The sequence below is a fragment of the Pleurodeles waltl genome, chromosome 3_1 (assembly GCF_031143425.1).
Source record: "Pleurodeles waltl isolate 20211129_DDA chromosome 3_1, aPleWal1.hap1.20221129, whole genome shotgun sequence".
In the NCBI taxonomy this organism is placed as follows: Eukaryota; Metazoa; Chordata; class Amphibia; order Caudata; family Salamandridae; genus Pleurodeles; species Pleurodeles waltl.
Window position 1 is genome coordinate 410,445,684 of NC_090440.1, and position 13,588 is coordinate 410,459,271.

Consider the following 13,588-nt stretch of genomic DNA (forward strand, 5'->3'; position numbering starts at 1 on the left):
TTGTTTTCTCTGAAAAAATTTGTATCTTAGGATACCTAAACATACTTTAGGTGCAAAGTAATTATCAAACTCCTTTAACACATTCTCAAATACATTAGTGTCCCCACTGCCACTAATCTTTGTCATGGATTCGTATATTTTTAGTCCTTCAGGGCCCACCGAATGTAGAAAAATCTTTTTCATCCTTTCTGAACTCATTCTTCCTTCCTCGTCTATAGTCTCTAGAAAATTAAGAAAATACGACTTCTATTCTGCCCATTTCATACATGGACTCGCACCAGCTGGCCAAAATGTCTGTGGAGGCTGAAGGGAAAATTGCTGTGTAGCAATATTGGATCTGTTAACGTTCAAAATTATATATTAAAAGTTTTTTTTTTTTTTTTTTTTTTTTTAATATACAATAACTGGAATGAAAAAATAAAAATAAAAAAATGAAAAAAACATTCATACAAAACCTAATAAAATAAACATAAATGTCACTAGGAATCGTTCCATGAAATGTACTTGTATAGATAAAGTTCCTATTACAAGTTTCCACTTGTTAAACGCATGTCCAAAATAATCCAAGAAAAATAAAACTCTTTATATTTCGTTTCCTTGCTTGGTTGCTCCTCGTCCTCCAATACAGCAAAACGCTCCAGCTTAGGCTTTAAGTAGCGTTAACAGGTAGCGTTGCCAAAACCTTTCCTTTAATAAGTTAACACGCATGCGTAAGAGCGCGTGCAACGTAGTTTGGATCCTTTCCAATAGTTCTCGTGAAGTAGAATGGTGAGCGCCGCTTCAAATGTCACCAAGGACTAACGGTAACGCTTCTTTTGTCAACATCCTCATTAAAAATGTAAAGGATGTTAGAACGAATCCGTAGACGAAATACACGTACAATAAGACTGAGTTAATTCTCTAGATATCCCGGCAAGCCTTACCGGTAATGCATACCATTCCTTCTGTGCTGCACGGGTTTCTAACGTCGTTACAACCTCTTCCGATTCTCTCGTCGCCAAAATCTGTAATGTCGGAGTTCTTATATTTGGTATGGAATATTTATTAAGTATTAACAAGTAATAAGGCTTGCCGAATCCACTGCACTGCGTGTCTCCGTGTCTCCTCTTCAACCACTTTTCCGATCTCTCTCCAACTCCTCCAATTCCATTCTCGAATCCGAACGGAGACACGCGATGCAGACACGCGCACAATACAACAACATATTTCAAATAACAACTCAGTATTTCAAATAATTACATACATAACAACACAACAAACCTTTAAAAAAATCGCCACTCTTCAGTGGTACCCCTAGAAAACTGCGATTGGCGCAGCTTTATGGGGCGGAGGATCAGGGTGTGGGGGGTTTCTGCTGACTTTTGGGAACACGTGAACATTGTAGATCTTCACCGAAGAAAAATAGCACTTCTGCAAAAGCAGATTCACAATTCCCTTTGAGATTTGGGCCTTACCAGTCTGTGTCGTATTACTGGAACCTTCAAGAAGTGGCATTTACTCATTTAAAATATGATGCTATCTACAGTACTACTGTTCGAAGGACTAACAATGTCAAATAGATAAATAAAAACAAAACTCATCAATTTAAAGACTGGGGGACGACCGTCTATGACACATGCCGACATGGGAATGAAATGTACTCAGCTTCTAAACTGATTTTTTTCTTGATTGTTCTCAGCATCCTCTTTAAATAGTCGAATGTGTGAGGGCTATTACGGCTGGAATAACCACTATCATTCTGGCTTCTACTGCCCCCGCCTGAGTGATCCAGCTGAACAAATCTACTGCTGTGATCCAGGAAACCACTCCCTCAAGTACTGCTGCAGCCAAGTGGCGTTTGAAGCCCTCAAGAACGTGAACCTATCGGAACTACTCTCCACGGCAGTGTACAGGTACACAGCACCATGCTTGACATGCCTAATTGTGAGTGTTCCTTGTAAATTACTTGAGCAAGCGAATTGCAAAGTTATATAGTTAGGAGATTTAAACAGACTTGCAAGTCCAAGGATTCTAGCCCATTGATTTCACTGTTCTTCCAGTTGCCTCGATCTGGACAGTTATACAGAAGAGATGGGAAATAGAGTAAAACAAAAGCACAAGGCATTCTTCACCAGTCAGATTTCTAAGAAGATATAACAGCACCTTCTGTTCCCACATACCTAAATCAGAGCAGTCGTTAAATATCTCACCCTAATTTATATTTCTAAAGATGCAAGGTCCCATTTCCCTACATAGCGTAGACATACATTTTAGAGGTATACATTTTAGCTTCTGCCCCCGGTCTCTGCATTTTGCCCCTGCTGCCTCTGCCTTGCTCCTCCTGTCTGCTGCCCAGCTGCAGCAGATGAGACCACCGGTTCGATCCCACTGTATGCCTGGACTGACTCACCGCCTTGTGTAATTGCTGTCATGGTAATTATTTTTTGTAAGGTGTTTTTTTTTGTAAAGTGTAATTATAGTCTTGGTTTTCTGGACCCTTAGTTGTCCCGTTCTCTTTTGCCATCTTGCTGTGCCCTGTTATTGCCTGTTCTTTTTTTTCTTCATTTTGTTCATGCTGTTTTTATCAGCTATTTTTCCCTCCCCCGCCCGCCACCCTCCTGCCTCCCTGTCAGCCCCTCTCACCTCCATGGACTACTTATTGAGGCCCCTATTCGACCTATAGTGAGTAGCATCTGATTCCGGTCTCAGCGCTCTTCCCTGCTGCCTCAGTCTCGTTCCTCGTGTCTGCTGCCCAGCTGCAGCACACGAGGCTGCTGGTTTAATCCAGTGGTCTGCCTGGACTGACTCGTAATTGCTGTCACTGTGATTGTTTTTTGTAAAGTGTTTTTTTTGTAAAGTGTGATTATAGTCTAGTTTTTCTGGACCCTTGGTTGCCCTGTTCTGTTTTGCTTCTTTGCTATGCCCTGCTGTTACCTGTAATTTGTTTGTCTGTTTTTTACCGTTTTGTTTCCTGCTGTTTTATCCCTCCCCTGCCCGCCGCCCTCCTGCCTCCCTGCCAGCCCTTCCCACCTCCCAGTACTACTTATGGAGGCTGCCGCACAGTGGGTGCGCTGCCAGCACACTGAAAGCGCACCAAAGGCAAGCTTGTCTGCACCTGGACCATGGCCAGCGCCAGGAACCCTGGCCCTGCTGACCACCACGGATACACCTCCATGGATCTCCATGCTTTCTACCCTGGATTCAACAACAACTGCTGCCTTGCATCTCCTCGCCACACAGCGGGGCCATTGACCTGCACCCCCTGGCGATACTCCTCCACCCCAGGACTGACCGCCATCACTGGCCCCAATGCCTCGCCATCCCCACTGACTGAGACGGCCTCAGAACAACTCAGCTGCATCCTGTTTATTGGCCGATCGCTCTGCAAACATGCAACTGAAGTCTGGGATGCCATCTCCATCCTCGCCCCTGAGGTAACCTTCATCACTGAGACCTGGCTCACCCCCATTTTGGTCCCGGACATTGCCACGGCAACACCGCCCCCCCCCGGCTACAAAACGAAACACTGCAACTGTACCAACAGGCACGGAGGCGGCATGGCCATCATACACAAAGATTCAATCACCTGCACCATCACCAATGACGAAACCACACTCATCATGGAACACATGAACTTCCAGCTCCACGTTGCCGACAACACCACCATCAAAGGCACCCTCTCAGACAGACCACCAGGACCAAGAACTGACCTCAGCGATGCCATAATTGAATTAATCACCCTGCTCACCATTGAATCTGAACACTATGGCCCTCATTACGACTCGCTGTCATCGCAGGTGCGCAAAGACCACCAGTGTTGGTGGTCCGAAGACCGCCGTATTAGGACTCACCCAACGATTTCCGCCAATGTAAGGGTGGAAATCTGACACCGTCCACCTGACCGATGGGGGGTAGCAGGTGAGATGTGTTTCCACCACCAGCACCGCCACGTCAAAATTACTCCGCCTGCAGTATTACGATATGTAATATGGCACGATGGTCCCTTCACGGTGGTGCGACACTGGTGGTGGAAACGACAACATCCACCCCTCCCGGATGACCACCTCACTCGGACAGGTACGTGGTCCATTCGAAAGGGGGGGAGTGTTGTTAACGTGTGTGGTGAGTGCCTGTATGTGTATGTGTAGCAGTATGGGTTTGCATGAGTGCATGTGTGTATGTATGTGTGTGTGGAGGGTGTGTGGGCCTGAATGGGAGCAGAGGGGAGAGGGGTGTGTTGGGGTACGAGTGAGCAGGTGTGTGTATTGGGATGCATGTGAGTAGTGGTGTTTGTATGGGTGTGTGCGAGTGAGTGGGGGAGTATGTCAGGGAGTTTGTTGATGAGTGGGGATGCGTGTATGAAGGTGTGTGGATGAGTGGGGGTGCATGTTTGAAGGTGTGCAGATGAGTGGGGGTGCGTGTATGAAGGTGTGCATGTATGAAGGTGTGCAGATGAGTGGGGGTGCGTGTATGAAGGTGTGCAAATGAGTCGGGGTGCGTGTATGTCAGTGTGAGAGGTAGTGGGGGTGCGTGTATGTCAGCGTGAGAGCGAGTGGGGGTATTTGTATGTATGCATGCGGTCGGGTGGGAGGTTTTGTATGTATGCGTGCTGTCGGGTGGGGGGTATCTGCAAGTGTGTGGACCAGTGGGGGGTGTCTGCAAGTGTGTGGACGGGTGGGGGGTGTTTGCAAGTGTGTGAACGGGTGGGGGGGGGTGTTTGCAAGTGTGGGGGTGCCAGCGACAGGAATGGGGATTCCTGTCACCGGGTGCGTTACTGCCATGGTTTTCGTGGGGGGGCGACCACCGCCAAAAACCTGGTGGTTTGCTGCCTCCTAATGCAGCTGGCGGTCTTAGCCGAGCCGCTGGCCCAGAGGAGCTCACCACCGGTCATTGTGGTCCGACCGGACCATCTGGACTGGCGGTGTTCTGGCAGTTTGGCTTCGACCATACTGCCAGACTCGTAATGTGGCGGTCTTTACCACCGGGTCTGCGGCAGTAAGACCTCCAGACTAGTAATGATGGCCTATGTCTTCCTGAGAGACCTCAACTACCACCTGGGTGACCCCACCAAAACCAACTCCACTGACTTACTGGAAAGACTGGACGCCTTCAGCCTCGAGCAGCTGGTGATGGGCCCCATGCACAAAGCAAAACGCATGCTGGACCCCATCTTCACATCCAGAAACAAAATCAGCTACAGCAACACCCGGTTGGACCACTACTTTGTACACTTCACTCTCGCCGGATCCCCTGGCACCACCCCTATCCACCACAGCGTCCCCTCCCACGACTGGACCAAGGTCACTCAGCAGCAATGAACTGACACCCTCTGCACCTCACAGCCCAATGTCACCACCTATTTGGATCAGGCAGTACAGAACTTTAACAACTGTATCATCAGGGCCGCCGACCTGATTGCCCTGACCGAACCAGCCACGACCCACAGAACCACCAAAAAAAAACAGCTGGTACACCCCAGAACTCAGCAAATTAAAATGCAGGTGCAAATAACTGGAGCAGCAAGAACCACGCCGACCGAGCCACCTTAAAAATGGCCCTTAATGGCTACCACTGCCAGAACAAAGCTGCAAGAAAAGTGGCCCTGACCCGATGGATCGAGAACCAAGCCAAAAAACTCTTCACCATTGTCAGAGAGTTTGCCTGCCCATCAACCAATGAAAACTCCATCCCCCCTCACAAGAACTCTGTGATGCCCTTGGCGACCACTTCCACAACAAGATAGAAACCATCTAAAGTAACTTCGATCCCCAACCTTACAAACTCCCCAGCATTCCATCAACCTACACCTCCTACCACCTGCTCACAGCATGGGGACAACTCAGCACACCGAACACAATCACACTCATAAGCTCCATCCACTCTGGAGCACCCACCAAACCCGGCTCCTGCCTTCTGCATTCAACCTCAGAAGAAACAAGATCAGCCACCAGCTCACCACCATCCTCAGTGCCTCGTTAACCATGGCCACCTTTCCAAAAGCCTTGAAACACGCAGTGATCAGATGCCTCCTCAAGAAGTCCTCTGCAGATCCCAGTGACCTCCACAATTACCGCTCGATCTCTCTGCTCCCGTTCCTCACCAAAGTCCTTGAGAAGGCCATCAACCTCCAACTCAACAAACACCTGGAGACAAAGAACCTACTAGACCCAATCACAGCACTGAGACAGCTCTAATCTGCGCAACAGGAGACATCCTCACACTGCTCGACAGATGAGAAGCAGTTTCCCTGATCCTGCTCAACCTCTCTGCCGCCTTCGACACTGTCTCCCATCACTCACTGATCAACCGACTATGCCAGGTTGGGATCACAGACAATGCGCTCAGATGGATGGCATCTTTCCTCACGGGACGCACCCAGGGAGTCCACCTCCCTCCGTCACCTCACAGGTCAAGCACACCATCTGCAGCATCCTGCAAGGCTCCTCCCTAAGCCCAACACTCCTCAACATCTACATCACACCACTCGCAGACATTGTGAGATTGCACAACATCAACATAATCTCCTATGCTGACGACACGCAGCTAATCCTCTCCCGCTCAACAGACCCCACAAAGACAAAGACCAAGTTCCACAACTGCATGAAGAACATATCCACCTGGATGAAGAACAACTGCCTGAAGCTCAAAACGGACAAAACGGATGTCCTGATCTTTGGCAGACACTCAACCCTCTGGAACGAATCCTGGTGGCCAGCAGAGCATGAACTCATTCTCACACTGAAAGATCACGCCGCAACCTCAGCATCATTCTCAACCTCGAACTCTCCATTAAATGTCAGTTCAATGCTGTTTCCTCAGCTTGCTTCCACACACTCTGCATGCCCCGCAAGATCATTAAGTGGCTCCCTACTGGCATAAGTAAGACAGTGACGTAGGCCCTCATCACCAGCGGACTGGACTACGGCAATGCACTCTACCCAGGTACCACCACCGAAGTCATGCAAAGACTCCAGACGATCCAGAACGCATCTGCCAGACTGATCCTAAACCTGCCCAAGAGAACCCACATCACCCAGGACCTGAAGGACCTCCATTGGCTCCCAATCCAAAAAAGATGCCACTTCAAACTCCTAGCCCATGCCTACAAAGCCCTCCATAACCAAGGACCCACCTACCTGAACCACCACCTTCACCTCCACGAACCGACCAGGAACCTCTCCTCAACACACATCACCCTCGCAAGGATACCATGCATATGCTGCTGCCTCCCCAGAGGATGCTTCTTCTCCCACCTTGCCACAAAAGCCTGGAACGCCTTCCACCTCTACACTGCACCCAAGCTGACCCAGTTCAGAAATGGACCGAAAACCTGGCTTTTCAAATAGACACCTGCAGCAACCGCCGGGATACCCATTCGGGTGACAAGCCGCACTATACAAATAACACCTAATTAATTGACATACAGAAGATGATGATGATGAGGCCCAGAAATGCTTCTAATACTCTCTGTTATTATTGAAGGTAGGAATAATACTTACAAAGTCTGAAGTCTGTTAAGTGGTCAATTATGTAGACTCCATAAATGTAGCTCCCTATATATGGGAAATAGAACTAACTACCCTCCCCAAAGATACTCGAAGTTGTGCCAAAACACTGAAATCTAAATAGAACAGCAACAAAGGTACACAAAGGTACTGCTGAGACAGACAGATGTCCACAGAACACCAACAGTGATGCACCCTATATTTTATAAGGAGATAAAGTAGAAGCTGCCCACGTCATGCACCAAAAAAAGAGGAAGGAAATAAAACTTGTGGGCCTTGTGTACTGTTGTTCCTTTTGCCAAATGTGGTCTCAAATTATGCACTGAGTTTTTGCAAATGGGATAGTGTTTTGCGAACCAACCTTTGTACAAATAGGTCAGTTCACATAATACTGAATCGCAGTGTCACATAATGACATGCCTAATTAATATTCATTAGGCAGATCTCAATTTGCTACGCCCTGTAATTGACAACAATCGCAGTGATGGAGGCCTGCCAGGGGCAGCACGTCATTATGAATGTGATTGTATTTTAATAAAGATTCCTTTTTTTAATACAACACATTTTCCTTAAGTGAAATGGGACTGAGTTTACAAGAAAAAGTTTTAATTTTGTGAAAAGTTTTACTGAGAGTTGGCATTGTTCCTGGGGAAACTTGTGGACCACCACCTACTCTTCCTGAAACTTCTTTTAAGATTAAAAAAACAGAGAGAGGGTTAAAAGAGGAACGAGATATCACCCCAACTTGGGAGTCTGGGACTTTCCTATTCTTTTCAACTGTTAGGGTCACAAAACACTGATACACTCGGGTCAGAATTGCTATTTGTAAGGGATGTCCAAAATACGTCTCTTCTAAATAGAGATTCTGAAAGCATTTCTAAACCTATTTAGTGATTTATTTTCCAACTTGCTAGATGGGTTTAGTACATTTAAAAAAAGGGTTTGGTTTTGCATTCACAAATGCTCTTATGTACTGAGTGGCAGGGTTTGACAATGCTTGCTTCCTTTGTACATGAGGCCATGAGAGAGAAGAAAGAAGCACAAAAGAGAAGAAAGGAGCCTCAAAAAGACTCACGATGAAGCATGAAACAGAAAGGAAAGAGCCTGTGAGAAAGAACAATAAAAGGACTGGAAGACAAAGGGTGGAGTGGGAGGAAGCATCAAACAAATAATGGAGAAAGAAGTGCGAGGAATATGGATTGATGGAGCATGCAACATATAGGGAAAGGGAAGAAACAAGAGACAAGGGAAAGGAAAGCGCATGAGAGTAAAAGGGAAGGAACGATTATGAGGGAAAGAAAGCAAGAAGCAAGAGACAAAAGGGAAGGCAAAGTAAGGGAAGGCAAAGTGTAACTCTGAGTTTATCTCTGCACTTGCATTATGTTTACTACGATTCCACGTGCGTTGGTGTAAATTTTAGAATATTTTAGCATACCCTCATAAAATTCAAATGCTTTTCTTCAATTTGTGTTTGCATCGTAACACGAACCTAATTCCAGGTTCAGTTTTGTGTGTATTAATCACTGATTCTGGGTTTTTAGACAGTACACAACGAGCATGTTTAGCCCAATGACTCAGCCAAAGAGGGCTGTACATTCTCCAGTGGTTGCACTTCAATGACTCACTGTTTCTCTTGCTTTTAAGGAGTCCTCTGCCACTTCTTGGGGTCGGATTTTATGGCCTGCTCATCTTCTTTATGATGGTGGTGGATTTCCTCTACTTCTACCGACTCAACCAGCAGTCGTTCTACAATATGCTCAACCAGAGGCGCATTGGTAAATACCTGATGAGCACCATTTTTCGTCGTGAGAATAATCCTTCAAAGGACAACAAGGATATCAGTACTGCATGCGGCTTAAAAGAAAGGACAGAGGCAACAGCTCATGTGATGACAGATATCAAGTGTGAAAAGTAGATAAGCAACCACAAGAAGTACAACGTTGTTCTTCAGAAGAAGTGAACTAGATATTCAGGTGGGGCTATGGTACGATCTACAGTAATATTTTGTATAACAAGCATTTCCAATGCAATAGGTCTTGCATATTTCAAACAAGTTAATTGTAATCTTTTGACAACAGCACCCACAAGCACAAACTAAAGAAAACATGAGAAGAAACTGAGAAAAGACGACTTGGAAAAATAAAATAAAGTTAGCTCTAAAAAATAAAAACTTTGCAATTTTGTGCCAACTGGGCACATTTTGGTCAGTCGCAAGCCTTCTGTTTGCCGGGCACTCGAAGTTAAAAACAACAAATAATACCTCGATTACGTCAGGAGCAGTGGACAAGCACAAATTAAGTTGCATCATTTAGTGCTTGATCCCTGTTCCACACAGAGAAACAGAAGTGATGCCAGGCGTGCCTTGATGAATTACAAGGCTGTAAAGAAGGGTGCCGCGCAAACCAACAAATGGTGAGTGACAGGCGGGGCCCAAGCCCTGTACTGAACAAAACAGTCTTGCAAGCAAGACGCATGCGCTAGCGCATGCACTCACAGGCTCGACCCTAAAAAGGAGGGTTTTGAATTTTCCCATTGCATTGTGACAGAAAAAAAACAATAGTAACAATATTTCTTTTGGGGATGTCCTCAGTTTTCCAAGGGACATGACCACCACTTTCTGCAAACAACCCAATAGACTTGTGTCCCAAGGTGATTCCTTGTCAGTGCCACTCACTGCAGGTTGCATGTTACATTACCACCCATTATTACATTGCCCTACTAATACTTCACCTTCACTATGTTGCCTACAAGTGTGTCAGTCAGGCACATTTTCTCACCCAATGACCCCCACTGCACCCTTAGTTTCCCATCAACCTTTTTTATCCTTACGATCTGTTCATAATGTAATTGAACACCCTTTCTCTTTTGGCTATATAAATATTTTCTCAGATTATTGTACATTACTTAAAGTTATTCTCAAAATATATTTATTAGTAGATAATAATTTCAATTATATTTATCTGGTTTGCTAACATTCACAATGTGTATTTCCTTTCGAATACATTTTATTTACTAATTACAAGTATGGCAGTTACTAGACCGCCAGACTCAAGGTGGACTGTGGGTACCGCTGTCAGAGATTCCGACGGGCTGATGCCGCGGGTGCAGGTTGCAATCAGTCAGGGCGGCCCTGCTGTTTACAACCTGGTTCTCTGCCAGCCATTTCTTGGCAGTTTCACCGCCACAAAAAGGCTGGCAGAGAACAGGTGCAGGGGGCCACAGGGGGGCCCTGAACTGCCCATGCCTGTGGCATGGGCAGTGCAGAGGTCCTCTTGCCTTACACCCTTGTAATGCGCACTGTCTGCTCTGCAGACAGTGCGCATTACAAGGGTGCTGGTGCCCCATGCGGGTGGCAGCATTGCTGCTGGCTCGATTATGAGCCGGTAACAATGCTGCCGCCACTTTTCTGCTGGGCTCAACCAAGAAGGAAAGTTATATTAGGTCCGATGGGGAGGCCACCACTACAGTGGCAGCCACACTGTCTGGACTTTGGCGGACGGATGTTCCCGTCCACCAAACTCGTAATTAGGGCCAAAGTATAGACTTAGGTGGTCTTTGACCGCCAGGGCGGAGGACCGCGGGAGCACCGCCGACAGGCCGGCGGTGCTCCAATGGGGATTCCGACCGCGGCGGTAAAGCCGCGGTCGGACCGGCACCACTGGCGGGCTCCCGCCAGTGTACCGCCGCCCCATTGAATCCTCCACGGCGGCGCAGCTTGCTGCACCGCCGCGGGGATTCCGACCCCCCCTACCGCCATCCAGATCCCGGCGGTCCGACCGCCGGGATCCGGATGGCGGTAGGGGGGGTCGCGGGTCCCCTGGGGGCCCCTGCAGTGCCCATGCCACTGGCATGGGCATTGCAGGGGCCCCCGTAAGAGGGCCCCTACATGTATTTCACTGTCTGCTGCGCAGACAGTGAAATACGCGACGGGTGCAACTGCACCCGTCGCACAGCTTCCACTCCGCCGGCTCGATTCCGAGCCGGCTTCATCGTGGAAGCCTCTTTCCCGCTGGGCTGGCGGGCGGTCTGAAGGCGACCGCCCGCCAGCCCAGCGGGAAAGTCAGAATTACCGCCGCGGTCTTTCGACCGCGGAACGGTAATCTGACGGCGGGACTTTGGCGGGCGGCCTCCGCCGCCCGCCAAGGTCAGAATGAGGGCCTTAGTATTTTTAATTTGACACCTAATTACCTTAACAATATATATGTTAAAAATATGTAGATGTGAAGTTAAGACCAGTTAACATATCTTTATATATATATTTACGAGGGAAATGTACTTGCAGTTGATATTTTAAACCCAATATCTTTTTAGGTCGTTATTTATGAACTCAATATTGTGATATCCAACTATCAACATGAAATTATCTTAGTTGTTTGTAATAATCTACCTTTTTAAACAATTTAATTTTTAGTTGTTACATAATTAACATAATCCTTACCTCTCTGCCCATTTTATCTACTTATTGTCATGATCATTTATTAGTATTTATTATTATGATCTTAATATATAATTAATTTTATTTCAATTCTTTTAATCTATACATTTGTAGTTAACCTATCTTTTAGGGAATGCCTCCAAGGACCTTTTTTCATTTAGTATTTAATGTTATTTAATTCTATATTTTTAAGTTAATTTTATTTTAACCTTGCCTCTAAAAAATATATTCAGTTGCATATTCATTTAATTTTCAAAATCATGGATATGCAATTAATATATTTTGAGAGGACCCCCTTGAAGCCATGCTTCTTTATTTTGCTACTTATTTAATATATTATATTCAGAGCAATTTTATTTAATTTTCAGTAATAACTCCGACCCATTAATTTATTTTATTTTATTTACATTATTTTGATTTAGATTTTGTTAATACATTAGACCCCAAGACAAATTACTTCACTTACCTAGTATGGTGTAATGGTCAAGAAATGTAATGATCAGGTGACGTATTGGTCAAATGATGTAGTGAAGGTGCTGTAGTAGTCAGGTGATGTAGGGGAGCTGATGTAGTAGGGGTAATCCCTCACACCAACAAGCAACAAACTTTTAACCACAAGGAGATCAATTTACAAAGGTAAGCATACAGGTGGAAATGTCCACAAAGGTTTATTACACCAACACCTAGGCATAAACTTCTCCTAAATGAAATTCCTGAACTGTGGGCAGAGATTTCTGCGTAATAGTAAGAGAATGCATGCCCACCCCCGTAAATGTTTGGGTGGGGACTCATACAACTCAAAATACAACTAGAAAGTTACTACTAGTAAATTTACAGGTATGTTTAATAAATAAATCTACCTGCTATAGTTCTGCATAGCTTAGGTGGCGATCTTTGCCGAGCTTTGTAGAATACAGATTGAAAGGAACAGAGAAATATGCATCACCTGAGTAAAACGCCACACACCTTATTTGTGACTGAGAGCACATAAATAGGTTGTTGGTTTCTTTTTTTTATCTTTACCTTTGTATAGTGTGGCATATGCATAGGTCTAAAGTTATATGGCAATTATTTCACTTATGCATTTATCTTATTTCTTTGTTCATTTATTTATTTGTGTATGTCTGTGTGCTGGTAGTATTACTCCCTGTCTACATTAATTCCGATATGATTCCCTTGTAGCACCTGTGAGTGTCCATGTGTAGTGTATGACTTATACCAAGTCTTGCCTGGAGTAGCCTTTGGCTCTTTGGGGTGCAGTTCTACTAGAGTAGATATTAGTGTAACCTTTGGGAATTGCAACTGACTTACCCTTTAACATGAATGTTTTGTATTGGACTGTTCTTCACGGCTTCCCTCTATATTTTTCCATTCCTACTTTCACTTTGTAGTAGATATTCTCCAATTTCCAGCAACTCTGCCTTGCCTGCAATTTATACATAAAATGTAGTTCTCTCGGCAGAGAATTCCTCACACAGACAGCAGGCATGGGGTAAGCGTAGCTCTAATACTGTACCTTTGTGAATTGCATTTAAGAGTATGTAAAATAGTTCAACATAAGTACTACAACATAGACTGATAAATACCTTTGTAAATGTGGCCCAAGGAACAACCCAGTGATTCATATTAATCTACCCATAGATTTCCGTATTTTTGACAACCGTGGCCA

The 13,588-nt window shown here is 45.6% G+C and overlaps 1 protein-coding gene across 1 annotated transcript; it reads left to right on the plus strand.

Annotated features, from left to right (window-relative positions):
* Window positions 1–706: 706 nt before the first annotated feature.
* Window positions 707–9,665, plus strand: LOC138283504 (protein shisa-like-1a). The gene is made up of 3 exons (XM_069221444.1): window positions 707–710; window positions 1,679–1,892; window positions 9,129–9,665. The coding sequence occupies exons 1-3, from the start codon at window positions 707–709 to the stop codon at window positions 9,397–9,399; spliced, it is 489 nt and encodes a 162-aa protein (XP_069077545.1). The 3' UTR covers window positions 9,400–9,665.
* The last annotated feature ends 3,923 nt before the right edge of the window (window positions 9,666–13,588 follow it).

What these genes read in the sequence shown, in the direction of transcription:
- LOC138283504 (XM_069221444.1), top strand. An exon ending in CTCTCCACGGCAGTGTACAG is followed by an intron (nt 1,893 to 9,128) that starts GTACACAGCACC and finishes CTTGCTTTTAAG; the next exon opens with GAGTCCTCTGCCACTTCTTG.